General features: G+C 54.3%; 1 protein-coding gene across 1 annotated transcript; it reads right to left on the bottom strand.

Annotated features, from left to right (window-relative positions):
• Positions 1–1,806: 1,806 nt before the first annotated feature.
• Positions 1,807–20,433, bottom strand: EHD2 (EH domain containing 2). The gene is made up of 6 exons (XM_043435568.1): positions 20,281–20,433; positions 17,625–18,085; positions 16,990–17,087; positions 12,034–12,446; positions 6,408–6,572; positions 1,807–3,624 (listed from the first exon to the last, which is right to left on the bottom strand). Exons 2-6 carry the CDS (start codon positions 18,026–18,028, stop codon positions 3,073–3,075), a joined length of 1,632 nt encoding a protein of 543 aa, XP_043291503.1. The 5' UTR covers positions 18,029–18,085; positions 20,281–20,433; the 3' UTR covers positions 1,807–3,072.
• Positions 20,434–22,240: the final 1,807 nt, after the last annotated feature.

The following is a 22,240-nucleotide window of genomic DNA, read 5'->3' as shown; positions in this document are numbered from 1 at the left end:
TCTGGTTTGGGGCATGCGCGCGCCGAAATCCTGCCCCTTCTCGTGACGTACTTCCGTTGATCGCCATCTTGGTAGGGTGGCTGGAGCCACAAAGAGGCGTGAAGGCTGCCATCTTGGTAAAGGATAAATGGCTCCTCCCTCTTCTGCAGATTCGGGCCGGGCCCGGGTGGTAGGTTCCGGGTTCTAGCCCTAGGCGAAATACCTTTCCCGACAACCTAGAAGTACTTTTTTAATCTGAATGTTTTAATTTGCTGAATATTTTTTAAAAGTCTAGTTTAAAAAAAAAAGATTAAAAAAAAGTAGTTTTCTTTAAAAAGTAAAGTTAGATGGGACTTCCCTGGCTGTCTTGTGGTTAAGACTCTGCGCTTCCACTGCGGGACGTAGCGGGGAACTTAAGATACCCCACATGCCCTGCTGTGCAGCCAAAAAAAAAAAAAAAAAAACTGTCAGGACAGATTCAGGACAAGGCACATTCCAATCTCAGAACGTTTGACCTGTCAATGTTCCAATCCTAGAATCTTGGAAATTGAAGAGCTTTCAGAAGTCGAGGTTGGGAGCACAGAACGTTACGCGTGCAGTACGCCAAATGTTAGCAACATAAAATATTAGAACCCTAGAATAGCAGGCTCAGAATACTGGTTCCTCTGCCTCAAGGGTTATTCTGGAGATTAAGCAAGGTAGTATATACAAAGCCCTTAAGATGGAGCTAAACGTTTGCTATTGTTACTGCCTTGCCCCTTGAGACTTCATCTTATAATTAACAAATCTAGTCTGTTTACAAATAAGGAAGGAAGCTCAGAGGCCCTGGGGCCCTGGCAAGCATCCATAGGGATCCAGAGCCTCATAAACGCACAGAGAGGGAAAACGCCACTCGGGGTTTCACACCGCAGAACCCGGCATGGGAAAGGTGACGGGCCCCCGGGTTGTGACCCTGGAGACCGTTTACCCATCACCTGGGACTGGGCGGGGTGGCGGGGGGGGCGGCAGTGTGAGAAGGGGGGCGTGTGGTCACCGACTCGCCAGCCTAGCTCTCGAGCGTCCACCAGGGGGTGCCAGGAGCCGAGCCACTAGGCGCGCGTGGGCGGGGAAGGCGCGAGGACAGCGTGTCCCCGGGCGCCGTGGGTGTGGCCTGGGTGTGAGTTCGCGGAACCAGGAGCTGGGTCCGCTGCGTTGCGGAGGCCGAGCCCCCCGGGTGTGAGCCCGCGCGTGCGCACACTTGGTGGTCCTGATGGGCAGCATCACCGCCTCTCCTCCGGGAGCCCGCTGGTGTTACGTGTCAAGAACTGTGTACCCAGGTTGTGTGGGTGGACGTTGGAGGAGAGGGAGGAGGGCAGGAGTGCGCGCACACACACACACACACACACACACACACACACACACACACACACACACACACACACACACACACACACACACACACACACACACACACCCCCACACACACACACACACACACACACACACACACACCCACACACACACACACACACACACACACACACACACACACCCCTACGCCCCAGGCTCCCATGGCAGGAGGTAGGAGGGAGGGATGTCCCAGAGGGAGGGTCCCAGAGTAACTTTTCTACGGAAAATATGTCGGTCTGGCCCCCAGCCCAGGCCTGAGTCATCAGGCTCCCGATGCATTGAGTCATGGCCTCCACCTCCGCCCCTGAGAGCTTGGAGGGGACCCCCTCCCCCCAGCCCCTGCGCCGTGAAGTCATGCCCAGGGCCCTCCTTCCCCAGGGGGTTTGGACGGAGAGCGATCCCTGCCCTCATCCCATCTCTAGACAGCCAGACTCGCACTGGGAAAGAAGCCTTGGCTTTATTTGCACTGTGGGAACGCTATTCCGTTCACAGTCCCCTCCGGGGCATGGGGTGAGGGGTGATGGGCGTGGAAACCCCAGCGAGCTCCCTGGAGGGGGCGTCATCCCCATCTATTTCGCTCTTCGCCCCATTTTTTTCTGTGGGGTCCCCCACCAGGGTCAGGCACTAATTAATATGTGGTGAAGGCAGGGAAAGGTGTGTGTAGTGGGGGGTGAGAGTTCCTTTTAGGGGAGGGGAGGGAGGGCTGTAGCACCAAGAACCCCTCCCCCCACGACGTCCCTGAAAAAGGGACTAAAATGACAACCTGGGGCTTTCCTATCTGGCAGGGGCTCCACTTAAATATGGACGGTGGGCGGAGAGGCCGTGCCCCCCGCCGTCTGAAATGCAGACCATCAGTTGTGGGGAGCCTGGGGTGGGGGCGGGTAGCAGGCCAGGCTTTCAATCCAGAGCAGGTGAGCCGCGGAGGACATAAGGCCTCAAGAGTGTGCGCGGGTCTGGGAGGAGCAGGCGTGGAGGGGGCTTTTTGTCCACGGAGGATCCTTAGTCAAGAAAGGGGTGTGGCCGGAGCTGGGGGGAGGGGCTGAGAGGGGTCCCGCGGAGGAAGTAGGAGGTTGCATCTCCCCGCTCTGAGCCCCGTGGTCCCTAGACCTGAGGACCAGATGGGGTGGAGGGGCCTTGCCCCTATGGGCAAGAGGAAGTGGGGCGGTGGGGCCCCTGTGTTAGTCATTTCAACCAAGAGGCGGCTCACTTACGGGGATCGGCCAGGGGTCTCGCTCAGAACCAGGGATCAGACTGGTTGCGGCTGGGTGTGTGTCTGAGTGTGAGTGACCCTGGGGTGTGCCCTCTCCTGAGAATGTCAGCTCCATGAGAGCAGCAGATAAATGTGTCTGCTTTACTCCCCAGTGTCTAGAAGGAGCCCTGAACATAGAAGGTGCTCAATAAATACGTGAATGAATGAGGCACGGATGGGTGCTTCTGTGTGTTAAGTATCGGAATGATGTGCTGAGTGTAACGTGAGGGTAGAGGTGTGAAGGGTGGGCATAGAAGCCTTGCCCCTCCCCTGGTCCCCACTGTCTGACAGTGGGGGGTGGGGGCAGTGGGACCCCCATCCTTACACCTGGGAGAGTGGGCAGGCAGCGCGCTTGTGGGCCGGGGGTGGAGATGTGTGTGCAGCCATCCGGAGCTGGGGAGCCACAGCAGGGCAAGAGGGAGGAACAGGCAGGCAAGGGTGGGGCGGGGGCTGGCTCACTCGGCCGAGCCCTTGTGGCGCCGCTTGGAAGGTGGCACCAGGCGGCGGGGCAGGTTGGTCGGCAGCCCGTGGCCCTCGAGCTTGGCCTCGATGAGGTGGCTGGCCAGGGCGAACTCCTCGTCGTCCAGCATGCCGTCGCGGTCGACATCGCTCAGCTTCCAGATGCGGCCCAGCACGGAGTTGGGGAGCTTGGTACCCACCATCCAGGTCTTGGCCTTGGTGCCGCTCAGCTTGCCGTCGGCCGGCGCCAGGTTGTAGAAGATCTCATCATACTTGGACTTGTCCTTGGTCACCACCCACTCGGCGTCGTCATCCGAGCCCTCCTCGCCGTCCTCCAGGGCCTCGTCGGGCCCCCGCTCCACGAAGGGACCCATGTGGGTGCCCTCGAAAGCGCCCCCCTGCACACCCACATCCGTGCTCTCCAGCTCCTCCTGCCGGAGCAGGGGCATGAGCTTGGCGATGTCGTGGGTCAGCATCTCATCCAGGGCCTCCAGCAGCTTCGGCTTCAACGAGTGGAACTTGGTGAAGTCATGAGCCATCAGCAGCTCCTGGTTGCAGGGAGAGGGGGGGACACAGACAAGTCAGGAGGCACCATCCCCAGGCCCCCCAGCCCCGTGCTGGCTCCAGGACACTTGGGCAGCTCTTGATGGGGACAGACAGAAGTATCTGATTATGGGGGAACACCCCAATTCACCTGGGTACCCACCACTCAGAAGAGACTTGGCAGTAAGGTTCCACCGCCCCGTGACTTACTGGGCGAGAGGGAGAACAGGGACCTCTGACTCAGAGCAGCAGCTGTCCGCCAGCCAGTGGAGGAGGACATGAGCTTTACCAGAGCACAGCCCTCAGCCCTGCCCACCCACTGTGGCACCCCGGCTGCCCAGCCAGCACCCCCAACCATCATGCAAGTTAAGAAAATGCAATTCCTGCCACCCTGCTGGCTCTGTTACCCCACCACACAGAAAGGGTTAAGCAGCTTGCTCCCTATTTGGTGGTTAGGTTTGGGATGGACAAGTCATCAGGAGATCCTGGGACCGCCCCCCCACCCCCCCACCCCGGAATCCTGGCCCCAGGCAAGAAGTCATCTGGTGCAAGAGCTGAGCCGCTGCTGGGCGGAGTCTGTGGTCACCCTGCTTCTCACATGCACTGTTGCCAAGTCAGTTGCAACAGGAGAGTCACTGCAAAGACTGATCCACATTCTGGCGCCAGGTTAAATTTCCAGAGCCAAGGCACAAAGATCATAAGAGACCATAAAGAGACAGGGGTGTGGGGGCTTCCCTGGTGGGGCTCAGTGGTAAAGAATCTGTCTGCCAATGCCGGAGTCACGGGTGTGATCCCTGATCTGAGATGATCCCGCATGCCTCGGAGCACCTAAGCCCGAGTGCCACGCTGTTGAGCCTGTGCTCCAGAGCCCGAGAGCCGCAACTACTGAACCCAGGCGCAGCAACGACTGAAGCCAACATGCCGTGGAGCCTGTGCTCCGAAACAAGCCACCACAGCGAGAAGCCCACGCGCCACAACCAGAGTAATCCCCACTCACCACCACTAGAGAAAAGCCTGAGCAGCAACGAAGACCCAGCCTAGCCCCCCCCAAAAAAATCATAACGACAAAAAAGTGACAGGGGTGTGATGGTTGTGAGTGAGGAGGACTCCAAGGCCAGACTGCCCAGGTTCCAGCCCAGCTGTAACTTGGGAGCTGTGCATCCTCAGGAAAGTGACTTGACCCCTCTGGTTTCCCTGTCAGTTTTCAGATTTGTAAAACAGGTTGAGAACTAGCACTGCCCTCATTGGGAGGTGGCAAAGGCTAAATGAATTCCTCTGGATCAAGTGCTCAGTAAACATCAGTGTAATCTTCACAGCTGCTCTTTATCGAGTCCAGCAGCTCTCAGCCAGGGATGGTAGTATCCCCCAGGAGACAGTGGGCAATGTCTGGGGATGTTTCTGACTGTTGTAATTTGGGAGTACTACTGACATCTAGCGAGTAGAGCCCAGGGATGCTGCTAAACCCAGGGGGCTGCAATGCACAAGACAGCCCCCTACAATGAAGAATTATCTAGTCCTAAATGTCAGTAGCTCAGAGGTTGAGAAACCTTGATCCAGCCCTAACTCAGTGCCAGATACTGTCCTGAGGAAGTCACTAACACCAGCCAATTCAGCATCCAGGGTAGATACAATCAGGATGATGCCCATTTTCCAGTTGAAGAAACTGAGGCTCAGGATGGGTGCGTGACTTGCACAGGTTCACGGAGCTAGTCAGTGGCCAAGACGAATTTCACTGTACTCTAATTCCTCAGTCTTGGAGTGGAAACATCGCAGACCCAAAGGTCACAGGCTTTGAGTATCACCCCAACACAGTCTCAAAGCAAAGCCTGGGCCAAGGGGCTAGTCCTCGCCTCCATGCCTGAGCTTGGACCTCTGTCCCCACGTCCACTGGTTGCTCCTGCCCCTGCTCACCTCCAGCGGCTCTTCATTCACCCCAGGCTGCCACACCCAGACCCAGGGCTATCCGCGTCACCGGCTAATCCTAGGCCTGAACAGGGGAGGAGCCTTCAGTGATCCCCCAGTATCCATCTTCCCTTCCTCCTCACTATAGAATCCCCGAATGTTACCTGGGCACCTAGAGGAAAAACTACACTTCCCAGCTTCCCTTACAGCACTGTGGCCATATGACTATGCTCTGGCCAACCAGAAGTCAACACAAGTTGTGCTTGCAACTCCAGAATTACCCTGTTCAATATAGTAGCCACATGTGGTTATTTAAATTAGTTAAAATTAAAACCTAAAAGTTCAGGTTTAACGTGGCTAGTGCCCACTACATTGGACAGCAAAGCATATAACATTTCCATCATCATAGAAAATAGTATTGGACGGCACTGTTCTACAAGTTGTTCTTAGATTGTACCATTAGCTCCCCCCTCCCCCACGTCTTGCCGGTTGGAATGCAGACACAATGGCTGGAGTTTCCACAGCCATTTTGTACCATGAGGGGTTCTTGGGCCTGGAGGCCAGGCATGGAGGAGAATGGGCCAGGCATGGACAGAAGAGAACTGGGTCCCTGATTCTGTAAAGCACCAAACCAGCCCTGGACCATCTTCCAAGATATTTATGAAGGAGAGAAATAAACTTCTATCCTAATTAAGCCACTATTACTTTGGGTTTTCTCTTCACTCCCTTATCCTAACTCACACAACCATATTCTCACGGAACCATTCGTGGGAGGTACTTTCAGGAATCTGCCATCCATCCCTCTAGTTTTCAAGGCCCCATCCTGAGCCTACAGAAGCTGACCTTCCCATCACCCCTTGTCCCTCCCTCCTGGGCGCCCACCCACCTGCATCTTCTGGCAGTCCGGGAAGTCACCGGGAGATATGTGATGCTCCAACTGAATCTTGGCGAAGATGACAGGCAGCTTGAGGATCAGCTGCTTCTTCTTGTTCTCCTTCCCAAACACGGACGGCATCTCCTTCTTCAGGTAGCTGATAATGTAGGCATGAACCTGGAGGGAGGAGAGTTCTCGCCTGAGCCTGCCTCTGTCACCCGGGGTGGGGAGCTCCTTAAAACATGGGTTGGCTGGAGTTTCCGATTCACCAGGTCCAGCGTGGGGCCTGAGAGTGTTAATTTCTAACAGTTACAGGTGAGCTGCTGCTGCCGTGAGTACAGGGGCTCGCCCCTCTCTTCTAGGTCATCTCAGCCCCTCCCGTGGCTTCAATATCCCTCCACGTCCACTGCCAAGTCTACATACCAGCCTCGGCCTCTCCCTGGAGCTCAACTCAGAGCCGACTGCCTTGTCAACATTCCTGGACAGCTCCATCTCTTACGCCCGCGGTGGAATTCAGGCCCCGCCCCCACCGCGTCACCCTCAGCTGTGCCCATCTCTGGAGGCAAATGGCACCCCCCCTCCACCTCTGCCTGCCCAATGGAGCCCAGAGATCTGGAAATTACTCCTGATTTGATCCTCCTTCCTCATTGGTCACATCCATTTCATCAGTCGTTCCTTTAAACTCCTAAACCTCTCTTACACTTTCCCATTTCTCTCCACCTCACCATCTCTTGCCTGGTGGGGGACAGACTTGTCACCCCACTGGACTCCTGGCTCACCCTCTGGCCCCTTCAATCCTTTCCCCATGAAGCAGCAGCTGGAGTTTTTTGTTTTTTTTAGGAACAAGTGCCAGACCATGAGACACTGCTCCCAAGTCTCAATTTGCTTCTTATCCAAGTGCAAAATTCCTCCCACAGTCGCCAAGGCCTTATGGCAGCAATTCTCCAAGTGTGGTCAGGGGAATCCCCGGGGGTCCCCAAGACTCTTTTAGGGGTTTGCACACTCAAAACTACTTTCACAAGAATGTTGAGGTGCTATGTGTCTTTTTTACCTTCATTTCCTCCTGAGTGAATCGTGCAATTGTTAAAGGCTAAAAGATCCTGCAACTAACAATGTAGAAACAGATGTTCGAATCCAGATGTCGCCTTTGAAGCCAGACATTAAAGAGATTTGCAAACATGTAAAACAGGGCCACTGTCCTCTCTAAGTTGTTTTTTGGGGGGTTTTGGAAAACAGTTAATTTTCATAAAACATCTGTTGTGTGTTAGTGGGCTTAGTCGCTCAGTCATGTCCGACTCTGTGACCCCATGGGCTGTATAGCCCACCAGGCTCCTCTGTCTATGGAATTCTCCAGGCAAGAATACTGGAGTGGATTAAAAAAAAAAAATACTGGAGTGGGTTGCCATTTCCTTCTACAGGGGATTTTCCCGACCCAGAGATCAAACCCAGGTCTCCTGCATTGCAGGCAGATTCTTTATCATCTGAGCCACCAGGGAAGCCCAAAACATCTGTTACTTAGGTTAACAGGCACTAGGTTTTTCTTGCTATTTAAATGATTTGATAAGACTATCAATATCTGTTAACATACATTGGCATGATCAATAATGTATTGATAACATTTATAATAAATTGTTATCTACTATTAAGTATATAAGTATTTTTTAGGAATTCCCCAGTGGTCCAGTGGTTAGGACTCCACACTTTCACTGCCAAGGGCTCAGGTTCAATCCCTGGTCGGGGAAGTAAGATCCTACAAGCCTCATGGTGAGGCTAATGTAAGTATTGTTGGCTAATTAATATTATGAGAGAAAGTGAAATGTTTTCTCAGTTTTAACTTTTTCTTTTTTGGGCTGCACCATGAGGCTTGTGGGATCTTAGTTCCCTGACCAGGGAGTGAACTCAGGCCATGGCGGTGAAAGCGCCAAGTGTTAACCTCTGGACCACCAGCGAATTCCCTCAGTTTCCTAATATGGTTAATATAGAAAGATCTAATCTGTGTATATACAAACTCTTTGGGGTCTTCAGTAATATTTAAGAGTGTAATGAGGTCCTGAGACGGAAAGGTTTGAGAAGCACTGCTCTGCATGCCTTGCCCCCTGCCCCTATCTGCTCCAGCTTCCTCAACTGCCTTTTTTTTTTTTTTTTCATTTTTATATCAGCCTGCAAAACTCTTTTCTACATCAAGGCCTTTGCACATGCTACCCTCTGCCTGGAATTCTGCCCTGGTCTTCCAACAACTGAGTCCTTCAGCTTCCTTTTTCTTTTTTTGGCCGCACCAGGCTACATGTGGATCTTAGTTCTTAGTTCCCCAACCAGGGATTGAGCTTGTGCCCCCTGCGCTGGAAGGCAGAGGCTTAACAGCCGGGCCACGGGGGAAATCCCACCCTTCAGCTTCCTTCTGATGTCACCTCCTCCCAGAGACCATCCTGTGGGAAGCAGGTGCCCCAAGCACCACCATCCAATTTCTTTCAATCTTTACTTTCATTGTTTCATTCACAGCACTTATCCCAATCCATCATCATTTACTTATTCTGTCTCCTTCCATCAGAACGTGCGCCCCAGGAGGGCTGGGACCTTCTCTGTTTCCTCTGTCCCCCGCGTTGGCACAGTGTGCAGAGAAAAGACTCAAGAAATATTTGTGAAGTAAACCAGTGAACCTGAGAGCCTTTGAGCCACAATCTCGTATGTTATCAAAAAGCAAACCAGGAGAGAAAACCAGCATTCACATGTCCTGTTTTTAAATGTGCTGTGCTTAGTCGCTCAGTCGTGTCTGACTCTGAGACCCCATGGACTACAGCCCACCAGGCTCCTCTGTCCATGCGGATTCACCAGGCAAGAATACTGGAGTGGGTTGCCATGCCCTCCTCCAGGGGATCTTCCCAACCCAGGGATGGAACCCAGGTCTCACGCATTGCAGGCAGATTCTTTGCCATCTGAGCCACCAGGGAAGCCCTATTTTTAAATAGGAAGCTCAATAATTGAATGGATATGCTTAAGTAAAAATAGAATGTATCTGGAAAAAGAAAAAACTATTCTTGGGGGTTGTCTGCAAGAAAGAGAACCTGGGGGCTGTTGGGGTCAGGGGTGGGAGGGGGCACCTTTGACAGTACGAGTGCTTTCCCATGAGATGGTCTTAAATGTTCAATTAAAAACACTCTCGAAAAATTCCTTTTAGTGAGTCATAGATTTAGAACGCTAAACATTCTGGTGGCACCTTGGCTGGCTTTGAATTCTCATATCCTTTCATCTCCACCATCCTGTCTCCTCCAGGGCTCCATATTCAAGCATGTCCCGGTTTCAGGGCCTTTGCACTTGCTGTTTCCTCTGCCTGGGTATAGTCTCCCCCAGATGTCCATTCTGTTCACCTTTCCCCCTTCTTTAGTTCTCTGCTCGAGAATCACCTCCTCCAGGAGACCCTCCCTGATGACCCTAGTCCCTTAAATAGCCCACCAGTCTCTCCTCTGCTTCATGTTTCTTCATAATCCTTATCACATTCAGTATATTAGAGCTGAATTTAATACTCACTTCCCCATTAAAAAGCAATTCTACAAGAAAAGAAACTATCTGCTTTTGTTTCCTGCGGCATCTCCAGCTTTTAGAACAGTACAGGAGCCCACTGTCGGCCCTCGGTCACAATTTGTGGAATGAAAGCTACTGAGCTGCCTCAGAGAGCTCCGTAGGAAGGCTCAGGGCATCCTGGCCTCTTAAGAATCAAAACCTCCCAAGACCCTGCTCATCAAGGGTCTTGACCTGTGCTCAAGCATCACACAGCCCATGGAAATCGCCCCTTCTAACAGCAGCTGTCGCTTCAAACAAAGGGCAGAGCCAGAGGGCTCACCCAAATCCTAGATCGTTACAGACAGGGAAACAGGCATAGAGGGGTAGTTACCAAGAGTGAGGAGAGGCCTTGTACTGTTGGGGGAGAGCAGGTGGGGAGGTGAATGGTGTGGGCTGTTGTTTGATGGCTGGACCAGGTGTGGCAGAATCACACGTGGGGGATGAGCGGGTGACACAGGGCAGGAAAGGGCACCGAGGCTTGGTCACAGTAGACCCCGTATTTTCTGTAGCACGGGGGAGCCACAGAGGAGCTGCAGGATCAAGGGGGAGGCGTGGCCTGCAGGTCTGAGGGGGCCAATCAGGACAGGGGTGTGGCCAGCCCGGTGGGTGGGGCCTGCGAGAGCGGGCCAATGGGGAGAGGGGGCGGAGCCTAAGGGCCGCTCTTCTGCAACCCAGAAGACGGGAGGAGGGAGGGCGCTAATGGCTTTTCCAGAGAGGAAGCGGGGGAAGGTGCCAGGAAGAGATAAGGTGGGTGGGCGGGCTGAGCCGGGCGCGGGTCCGGGACTCCCGGGTTTGTCTGGGTTTCCGGAGCCGCCTCCTGCATGGTGGGGGCACCAGGTGTCCGGCCCCACCCCGCCCCTCGCTCCCACGGACCTTGGAGTTCTAGCTCCCGCTGCTGTCGGCTTCCCCGAGGGGCCTGCGGGACCGGGGTCCGTGGGGGAAGCGGGTGAACCAGGGGGAGACCGAGGGAGGGAAAAGATGAAGAGAGAGGAGAGAAAGAGAAAAGAGAATGATGAGGGAAAAAAGAATAAGAGAAAAAAAACAGAAAGAGGTAGAAATGAAGAGATCTAGACAGAGAGACAGACAGAGACAGTCCAGGGCCTGGGCAGAGGAGAGAAAGGTGTTTTTTGGAGGCTTCAGGAGCTGACCACACTGGGCCGCTCCCTCCTAAGGAGGATTCCTGGGGTGGGGGGTGGGGGCTCTGACTCACCCCCTCTGCTGCTCCTTAAACCAACACCTCAGGCTCCTCCACCCCCATAACCTTCCAGGCCTCCTAGCCTGCTCGGCTTCCTGCCCCACCTCCAGCCTGGCTGGCAGCCTCCCCTGCGAATGTTCCATTCGGCCTCCAAAAACGCTCTTAAATCAGTGCTCCCCTCCCCTTCCCCGAGGCTATGTCCTGATCCAGGCTCCTCCTGGTTCCTAGGTCCCCCAGCCTCCTCACTAGTCTGGGAACCCAGTCTTACTGCCCTTGGATCCCCCCTCCAGAAGGCAGCGAGGGTCTGACCCTGTCCCTCCCCTACCCTGAGTCCTTCCGTGGCTCCCCAGTGCCCTTGGGACAAAGCACAGGTTCCAGACCACAGTCCCGGGTGATCTGACTCTCACCCACCCCACCCCACCCCCCAGATGCCGTTACTCCCACCATCTACAGTGGCTTCCACACTGGCATTTCCCCTCTTCCTCGAACTGGCCATGTTCTCATCCCCAGTCCATGCACTTGCTGGCCCCATTTTCTAGAATCCTTTTCCCTCCTCATCCTCATAATCCTCCAGTTTGCAACTCAGATGCTCTCTCCTCCAAGAAGTTCTCCAGGGCTTTCCCCTGGGCTCCCCAGTTCTCAGCCCTGACCATGCCGGATGGTCACTCTGGGGATGAAATGGTCTTCTCCCCTGGACTGCCGTGGTCAGAGCTCCCTTCCCAGCACCACCTGGCAGAGGGCCAGGCACAACAGGAGAACTTTCTCAGATTAAAGAACTAACTCACCAGAGAGCTGATGCCAGATCAGGGACCAGCAGCCAAGCAGAGGAGGATCAGGGAAAAGGCAAGAGCGGCCGCTGCCTCCCCACCCCCCATCACTGCTCACCCGCACCAGCCGGGCTCTCTTCACCAGGTCATTGAGCTTGCGCAGCGCCGCGTGGCGCGGCAGGCCCTGGATGTCCCGGAAAAGGTCTTGTTCCTCCAGCTCGAAGAGGCGCCGGTTGTCCGGTACCAGCAGGGGCTGGGACCAGAAGGAGCCGATGTAGACGCGCAGCACCTCGGGCGTGCCCACCACCTTGCCCAGCGCCCACATGAGCGCCCCGTAGACACGCATCAGCTGCTGCGTCTCCACCATGTCGGCCTTGTTGAGCACCACGCGGATCTTGTCCTCGTGGCCTCGCAGGGCGCCGATGGCCTCCGAGAACTCGTCCGAGATCTCCAGCTTGTGAGCATCGAAGAGCAGAATGATGAGGTCCACGCGCTCCGCGAACCAGCGCAGCACAGCCGGGAAGTCGTAGCCTGCAGGGGAGGGGTGGTACGGGGCGTGTGCCTGCGTGCTCGCTTCAGTCAAGTCCAACTCTGCGACCCCATGGACTGTAGCCCCCTAGGCTCCTCTGTCCAATGGGATTCTCCAGGCACGAATACTGGAGTGGATTGCCAGACCCTCATCCAGGGGATCTTCCCCACCCAGGGGTCCAACCTTCTCTTGTGTCTCCTGCACTGCAGGCGGATTCTTTACCACTCAGTCACAGGGGCTCCAGTCCCCCAAAGCAGAGGTCAGCCCCCAGCCTTCAGCCATTGGGACACATTCATTGTTTTTGGCTCAAACTGGACTGTACAGATGTTCAGGTTGTTAACCACTGAAAATTTTGTCTGTGGGAAATAGCTCCAGGCCCTCAGCCTCCAGAATTTCGCCATCACTCCGGCCCTCTAGCCATCCAACTACGGAGGACAATCACCCCCTCACCTTTCCATTCATTCTTTGGGCAAATATTAGCAGCTTGCATCGGTCCCCTTATTAAAACACTGAAATGTTTCCTAATAAACTCCCTATGCTTCTATGGACCTTTGAGTCCCCCAAATGCCACCATCAACTCCAACTCCTCCCCAGGATGTGTCAGATCGCCCTACCATCCAGCAACTGAAGATTTTACATGGGCCCTTATTAGAGTCTTGCCATAGCAGATGTTAAATATTATAAATTTATTAACAATAAATTACCAAGAGTCTCCTGTGTGCTGGGCCCTATCCTGGACACTGGGGATCCCACAGAGAACACACAAAGTCCTTGCCTTTGTAGGGCACCTATCCCACCAACAGCTGGCTCCTAGGCCCATTCATTCATTCCTTTCACCATTCACTTCTTGGTTCACTCATCCATTCAGCAGCAAGCGAGGCCTTGGGAAAGCAGATAGGAGCCGTTGAGACCCCCTGACTTGGCAGTCGGGGAAGGCCTGGGTTTGAATCCTGACTCTGCTTCTATCAGCTACTTAAGGAAGCAAGTAACATCTCTGAACCTCTGTTTCCTCTTTGGTAAAATGAAAATCATCATAAAACCTACCTCCTAGGACTGTGTGAAGATGGAAAGAATACACATGAGCTAAGCTATATGAAGAGCTTAAAGAGTGCCTGGCTCCGAACTATACACTTAAAAAGAGTGAGCTTTAGGCATGTAAATTATACAATAAAACTTTAAAAAAACAAAACAAAAAAACAACAAGGACTTCCCTGGTGGTCCAGTGGCTGAGAATCTACCTTGCAGAGCAGGAGACACAGGTTCAATCCCTGGTGGGGGAACTAAGGTCCCACATGCTGTGGAAGAGCTAAGGCCACTCAGTGCAGCTACTGAGCCTGCACGCTCTGGAGCCCACATGCTGCAACTAAGACCCGATGCAACCAAATGAATAAACATTAAAAACTAACCAGAAGGGAGGGGGGATCGGGATGGGGAATACGTGTAAATCTATGGCTGATTCATATCAATGTATGACAAAACCCACTGAAATGTTGTGAAGTAATTAGCCTCCAACTAATAAAAAAAAAAAAAAACTAACCAGAAAACCCCACGGAGCTAGGCACACGGCGAGCAACCCACAAAAGATCCTCACGATGCCTGCAAGACACTGCGGCGGAGCTCTCCAGGAGCCGCTCTCAGAACAGCCTGCTCTGTGCTGGGCACACAGGGTGGGCTTACCGTCCAGAGTGGCCAGTCTGGGATGGGAAAATCCAGGGAGCCGCAGGAGCCTAGAGACGGGTGCCTGACCACCCAGGCTGGGTGGTCAGGGAGGGCTTCCCGGAGGAGGAAACATTGAGGGGTGATCTGGGGGGCGAGGAGTTAACTGGTGGGACAGACAGCCATGGCCGATTCACCAGAAGTCATCGCATGCCCTCCCCGATTCAACTCATTGAATCTTCAAAACGACTCCAGGGGACAAGCACTCTTATGACCCCTATTTTCCAAAAGGGGAAACTGAGGAACAGAATGGTTAAGGAGTCCACTGGTTAATTTGCTCCAGACACAGAAGCACAGAGCCGCAGCCCCGGGGGCCTCCATGCTCTGCTGGGGAGCTGGTGCCAGGCCCATCCTGCCTGGGCGCAAGCAGGTTCCTGTAGTCACAGGGGACTGGATGGGACGGGAGGGGGTGGGGGACGCTGTTTTGCGGGGAGGGCGGGCCAGGTCAACAGAGGGACCAAAGCTAGGGCCCCTCCTCTGTCCGCAATGTCACTCACACACACACGTCCAGATTTGGAAAGTGTGTCTCATGCAGGGAGGGAGGGAGGGCCGGAGGTTGAGTCAGCATGGGAATGGGAGACGTGGCAGGCAGACACCCCAGGTGCACAATGACAGCCTCACAGACGAAAAGCAGTCATCACAGGACCTTCCGTAGCACCTCCCGTGGGCCACATACTGCTCTAAGTGCCTCACACAGTTTGACTCTTTTTTTTTTTTGGCCTCGCCACGTGGCATGCAGGCTACAGGATCTTAGCCCCCTGTTGGGGTTGAACCCACACTCCTGAAATGGAAGCATGGAGTCCTAACCACTGGACCACTGGGGAAGTCAACGAGGTATGTCATGAGACTATCATGTTCCCATCTTATAGGTGAGAAAACTAAGGCACGGGGAGGTTAAGTGGTTCGGCCGAGGTCTCACAGCTTAGAAGGAGCAGAGGCCAGATTTGAACCTGCCAGAAGGCTCCCCTCTGCTTCAGTCACACACCTGTGCATTCACAGATATTCTACAGAGGCGACTGTTCCAGCAGTGCACACACACATGCACATACACACGTGCACTCAGGACCAAGCATACACCTGGACACCATCCGAGTCACACGCTACAAGGTGCAGACCCTCACACACACCCTCGCGAGCAATCCGGAACCTACATAGATATCCAAGGTCACACAATGGCAAAGATGTTGTGAGACCCACACAACGTAACAGATAGGAGCAGGCATGCAACGTGCCTGTGCACACCCTGCACACCCACCAAAGGACACAATGATATACAGTTACACAAAAGATACACTCATGCACACACACACACTCTCACTGTACACACGAGGGCACAACTGTATACAGAGATGCGGTTATACCCAATCTAACAAAATCATCTCAGTCCTACAGGGCCACACACAGGCAAGAGCAGAGCGCTGACACCTCAGAGTCACACCCACAGTCACACGGATGCAGTCCGCCAGGCCCCTCTGTCCATGGGATCCTCCAGGCAAGAATACTGGAGTAGGTTGCGGTTTCCTCCTCCAGGGGATCTTCCCCATCCAGGGATCGAGCCTGCATGTCCTGCATTGGCAGGCGGGTTCTTTACCACTGAGCCGCCTGGGAATCCCAGACACCTTCCCAGACACACACTAAATGATCCACAAAGTCACATAAAAGTTCCCCTGCACAACGCGTTTCACAATACAACTACCTACAGAGACGCGGTCAGTCACAGTCACACACAATTCCACAAGCGCCGCCCCGCCCCCCAGGCCCTTGGAGCTGCCCAAAGTCACACCTAGCCACCCACACGGGCACAGACTCTCATACACACACTCACCCTCAAGACAGACAGACAGACAGACAGACAGACACACTCTCCTCTTCCTCTATTCCCGCAGCCACAGAATGAGACCCCCGTTCTCTCCCCCACTTCCTTTGGGCCTCCATCTGGCATCCCCGCCATGACTCGAAGTGGCCCCCCTCCGACTCTCCCGAGGGACCCCCCCGCCCCCCCTCACCTTCCCGATCCGGCTGGCAGCTCCCCTCCCCCTCCCCCATGTCCTATGCAGCTGTCTCCTGCCTCTCTCCCGGGGGACAGGCTCCTGCTGGGCAGCCGCCAGGGACACCGGTAACCCTCCGCGCCCTCGCCGGAGCGAGGCCCAGCCTCCCTGCCTCCTCGCCGAGGCCTCCCGGTCCCCTCTGCCCCACACTGCAGCCTCCTTTGCCCCAGTTTCTGGCCTCCGAGGCCTCGCGGGGCAGGGGTGGAAGGGGCTAGAAATGAGGGGGGTGCGGCGCGGAGACCGAGCCAGGCGGGGCAGGGGTGGGGGCCGGGCTCACCCGGAGGCCCCGCTGGAATTCACCCCTCCCCCTGCCGCTCTCCCCGCACAGCTGTTTATAAATTCCTGGCCGCCCTTGGCCCCTGCCCAGACTCCCCGTCCCGGGCCCTCCTCAGCCCCATCCGTGGCCCAGAGGTGGAGCCAGGCGCTGACAGCGGCCCAGGGCCTCCCCGCCCGGCTCTGCCTTCTCGCTGGGTCTCCCATCTCTCCGGATCCTCTGGATCCCGGCCTCGCCCTCTGAATCTCTGTCCACCTTTGAGTCTCCCTCTCTCTCTCTCGATCTCTGCCCCCCCATCCTTTGGACCCGCGCAGACATGCAGCCGCAGCGGGTTCACACGTGTTCATCCACACGCCTCCCCCACCCTTCAGCGCGCGCCAGCTCGGAGGAGTCACAGCCTTCCACCAGCTCCCTTCGGCTACACAGCCAGCTCAGGGCCGGCCCACACAGTCCTAGCAGCGACCCTGGGCCCTCCTCCCTCAGACCCAGGGGTCCAGCCTCACTCACCACGGCTCACTCTCTGCTTGGCTCCGGACAGGATCCCCGGGGTGTCGATGATGCTAATGCTCTCCAGGACCTGATTGGGGAGCTGGGCGCACATGAACCTGGGGCAGAGGGAAGGTCAGGGGTCAATGCAGGGACCGGTAGGAGGAGGGACACATGAGAAGGGAACCCAGGACTTGCACGGAGGAGAATCAGGTTCGGAGAGGGGAAGAATCTTAAAAGAGAAAAGGAAGATCAGGACAGAGAATAAGGACTCTAAAAAGAAAAAAAAAAAATCAGAGCTGATGTTAATTGAGCACGTACTTTGTGCGGGGTGCTGTTCTAAGCACTTTGTATGTTTTCATTCATCTAGTCCCCACAACAGGCCTATGGAGGGAGGACTATGGTTATCCCCATTTTCCAGATGAGGATAATAAATAGAGAGGTTAAGCTGCTTGCCCAAAGTCATCCAGCTAGACAGCCAGACAGGAGTCGAACTCAGGCATCACTGGCTTAACTGCTCCCCAAGAGAAGGCAAGAAGAGGAAGGCTCTAGTAGAGAGAAGGGGATTAGGACTGAAAAGCAGAGAGACAGGCAGGGATGGGACAAAGATGGGGCCCAGGGAGAGGAAGACACCCTCCGGGCTGCTGGCCGCACACCTGTTGAGGAAGGTGTTCCCAAAGGGGTTGAGTTTACGGAAGGGCTTGTCCGGGTCAACGACCAGGGCGTTGCCAGGCACGGTGCCCTCCGTATCACCGTGCATGACAGCCACGAAGCAGTCGGTGGTGGGCTCGGGCCCCACCCGGGAGCCGGGCACCTCCTGCTCCAGCAGGTACTGGATGAAGCTGGTCTTGCCCGTGCTGTACTGGCCGGCCACCAGCACCATGGGCTTGCCGTCGAAGTCAGCATCCTCCAGGGCCGGAGAATGGAAGGTCCCGAAGCGGTAGTGCTCCTCCAAAGGCAGCAGCTTTTCGCGGTACAGCTCCTTGAGGGCCGAGGTCACCGTGCGGATGGCCTCCGGCTGCTGGCCCCGAGCCCCGCCCCGCTTCAGCCAGCTGAACATGGTGGCTGCACACTGCCCGCTGAGCTCGCTGACGGAGATGCACAGCGCGAGGGCTACCTGTGGGAGGAGAGGATGTTGATGGGGGACTGCCTGGAGGAGGAGGTGAAGAAGAAAGGGAGCCAGAAGGTAGAATCAATGGAGAAGGGTGGTGGGATGAGGTGAGGGGGTGCGGAGAGCTTCTGAGAGCACTGAGGGTGGATGGCAGGTGTTGACGGCTGAAGGAGGAAGAAGGTGATTATTCCAGCTGGAGGAAGAGAAAGAGTAACAATGGCATGCTGGAAGAAGCGAGATTGGTGGTGGAAGCCCAAGAGATAAACAAGCGGAAGGATGCAGAAGCTGATCTGAAGAAAAGGATTCCTTCGTCTTTTTCTTTCTCCATCCCCACCCCTTCCATTATTTTGCAGTTTTCACTGAAATCGCACCATGTGTCAAGAGGTATGGATCCAAAAATAGACCAGAGACCAGTCCCCACACACTCAGAGCCTCCATTTGGAGAGAACCGGGGCACCGAGCAGTCAACGAGGCCTGGGAAAAGCTGGGTGGTGGACTTGTAGGCACCAGAGGGGGACAGGGTGAACCAGTCACAGGATTAGGAAAGCTCTGGCTGGGCTGACTTTTTTTCTTTCCACATTTATTATTCATTTGGCTGTACCACGTCTTAGTTGTGTCCTGTGGAATCTTTTCCCATACATACTCTCCAGGCCAGAATACTGGAGTGGGTAGCTGTTCCCTTCTCCAGGAGATCTTCCCATCCCAGGGATTGAACCCAGGTCCCCTGCATTGCAGGCAGATTCTTTACCAGCTGAGCCACAGGGGAAGCCCCCCGGACTGACTTTTGAGCTGCTCCTTGAAGACTGACAAGGGCATTTAGGCAGAGAGGATGGTGGGTTTCAGGACCTGGAACTGTAAAATGGATGGACAGAGTGGCTGAACATGTGGGCACAAGGATGAGAAATGAGTCTCAATACTGCCTGGATCCCCCCCAGATCATGATGTTATCATTCACAAGAATAATAACATTTGTGATCACTGCATGCCAGACACTGCTTTAACGCATTTAATCTTCACAATAGCCTTGTAAGGTAAGGCTATTATTACCCCCACTTTTCTGATAAGGAAATAGGGGTTCAGGAAGATAGTATAACTTCCCTGAGATCACTGTTAGCAAGTGCTTCAAGCTGGGACTCCAGGTAACCTGACCTCAGAGCCAACACTCCTATCACAGATCTAAGGAGTTAGGGAGAGAACGAATTACCAACCCAGCAGCAACCAGCACCCCCAGCACCTAGACTGTATTCTCTACATCCCCTTACTAGCCTTTCATTCACTGTAGGATCCGTAGTGATGTCCCCCCTCCCCCTTTCTTTCTTGATTATCATTCATTTATGTCTTTGCTTTCTTTTTTTTTTCCCCCTTGATCAGTCTAAGTGGATGCTTATAATTTTACTGATCTTTGTACAGAACCGACTTTTGGTCAGATTGGAGTCTCTAGGTACCATTTTCCACTAAAAGAGAAACTGAGGCTTCTGGGAGAAATGGCTAATTCGGGGGCTGAGGCAGGGAAAGAACAAGTGAGTCTGGGTCAGATAGTGGGGAAATGCTCAAACCAGGATGGGGCATGTCACAGTCTCGACAGGACTCCCACTGGCCAAAGATGGGACAATTTGAGCACCAAAAAGAACTGCACATCCAATATGTTAAAGTCCATAAAATCATAACCATGCTTTAAAAAAATAAAGTGTGCGCGTGTGGGAGGGGGAGAATTCAGGGAGGGTGTGCCAGAAAGGTGAAGGAGAGGCTGGAGCCAAGACCTGGGACTTTGGCAGAGGGAGGGGGCCCTGGGCGGTGTCCTACACGGGGAGGGACCTGGGGGACATCTTAGTGAGGACGCTTTGGGGTGGCTGGACAGGCAGTGGGGTTGGTAAGGTAGGAGAGGAACTTTTGGGGTGGGAGGAGGAATAGAAGAGAGGGGTATGAATGCGGTGGAGGGGGCCCGCAAGGACGGACGCGCGAAGGGAGGAGAAGAATGGGGAACACAGTTACAGATTGACGGGGCTGGTGTGGGGTGGGGGGGCAGTAAGGGAGACAGAGAGGTTTCCGGAGCAGCTGGGGAGAACTGAGGCCCCTGCACACTGCCTGGGGTGGAGACCGAGGGTCTTTGGCGAGCAGGGGAGTGATCCAGAGGCAGCGCAGGCCCGAGGGCTCCGCGGGCGGAGGCTGGGGGGCGACAGCCTCGGCTGGGGGTCACTCACCGAGGGGGCGCGCAGACTGCAGGACCGGGAAGGGAGAGCTGGGCGGGGGTCCCGCGGGGATCGGAGGCGCCCGCGGAGCGGCCTGTGCTCGCGGTCCCGTCCGGAGCCGTCTGAGCCGGGTGGGGCCCAGAACGGGGAGGAGGGACGGGAGGGGCAGAGAAGCGGGGGGGGGGCGGGCGGGAAGAGGCGCCCCCCCATCCCCAAACCGGGCGCCCGGCCTCTGGCGCCCCCTGGTGGGGACAGGCAGGGTGCCTTTGCGAAATGGGTGCGCGCGCGGGTTTCCCGTCCTGCATTCAAACTCCACCCCCGTCTCCCTTCCTGACATGGGAACAGCAATAATAAAACAGTAACACCACCACCAATAATAATTTTAAGTAATCATAATAATTTTTTCAACGGAAACGACTGCATGAAAACTCCTCTGTTCACAACCCTCCATGGTTCTTCTTTCACTCAAAGCAGAAGCCAAAGCCCTCAGTGTGGCCCAGAAGACCCTGAAAGATCTGCAGGCTCCCTGTGTCCTCTCCTCCCTCTCTCTCCCCCTCGATCACTCAGCTCCGGCCACACTGGCCTCTCCACTGTTCCTCAGACAACCCTCTAACTTCAGGGCCCTTTGCATTTGCTGTTCCTCCACCTGGAAAGTCCCACCCGGCCTCTCCCATCCTCACTCCCTCCCTCCCCTCCTTCCGGTCTCCACCCAAATGTCACCTCCTCTGAGAAGCCCTCCCTGATCTCCCTGTTTAATGCAATTCCCACCATCCATCCATTCTGGCTGCTTTATTCTTCTCCGCAGCCTTTATCACCATAGTTTACATTTCTCTGCTTCAGGGAGGGTCTCCCTCACGAGAACATGAATCCTGTGAGAGCAAGGATTTCAGACTGTCATCAAGAGGAATCTTCAATGTTCTCACACTGCGTTTGGAATTTCCAGTGATTGCTTACTCATCACTGATTAGACCCACAGCGAGCTAGCTTTCTAATTGTGTGCTGGTACACCAGACCCTATTACCATGTCACAGCCTTGTCGATATTAAAAAATGCTGATAACTGTATTTCAGTATAATTGGTTCCCTTGTGATCCTGAGGGTTTCATTTTGTGCATTAAACATAATATTCTAGGAAGGGGTCAGTGGAGTGAAAAAGCTCCACATTGATGTATTCTGCTCCATTAAATACCCTTTGAGCCCTTAATAACTGGGGTGGCGGCTGCATCTTGCTGCCTGCTGACCTCCGAATCAGGGAGTCTCTGACATATGTCCCCAGTGTTATCCAATTTCCTTGATGCCCTTGCAGTCTCTGGAGTCCCCACTGCAAAGCTCAAGCTCAGGTGTTCTTTTTTCCGCCTCCCCCCCCAATCTGTCAAAACTGAAAGGAGAAACTGACATATTCTACAACATGAATGAAGACATTAGGTTGAGTGAAATAAGCCACTCACAAAAGAACAAATATTGTGATTCCACTCATACAAGATGCTTAGGGTAGTCTGATTTACAGAGACAGATAGTGGAATGGTGGTCATCTGGGAGCTGGGTGGAGGTGGAGTGGGGACAGGAGTCATGGTTTCATGGGCACAGAGTTTCGATTCTGCAAGATGAAATGAGTGCCTGACTTCCAGGCTGACTTACCAGCCTGGTGGTCCAATGGCTAAGACTCTGAGATCCCATTGCAGGCAGTCCAAGTTCAATCCCTGGTCAGAAAACTATGAACCCACATGTTGCAACTAAACAAACAAAATCTTTCATGTTGCAACTAAGACCCAGCACAGCCAAATTTTTTTAAAAAATCGATGAAATGAATTCTGAGGATTGATGGTTGCACAGTGTAAATGTCTTAATGCTGATGTGATTACAAGGGTAAATTTTACGTTATGGGTATTTTTTCACAATTTAAAAAAAAATGGAGAAAGCAGCCAGTGAGTTTGGTAGTTCGGTGATTCACTTTGGACACTGGTCAGTCTTGG

Source organism: Cervus canadensis, chromosome 18, assembly GCF_019320065.1.
Source record: "Cervus canadensis isolate Bull #8, Minnesota chromosome 18, ASM1932006v1, whole genome shotgun sequence".
Taxonomy (NCBI): domain Eukaryota; kingdom Metazoa; phylum Chordata; class Mammalia; order Artiodactyla; family Cervidae; genus Cervus; species Cervus canadensis.
The sequence above is the reverse complement of the archived record's forward strand: the minus strand, read 5'-3'. Positions and strand labels throughout refer to the sequence as shown.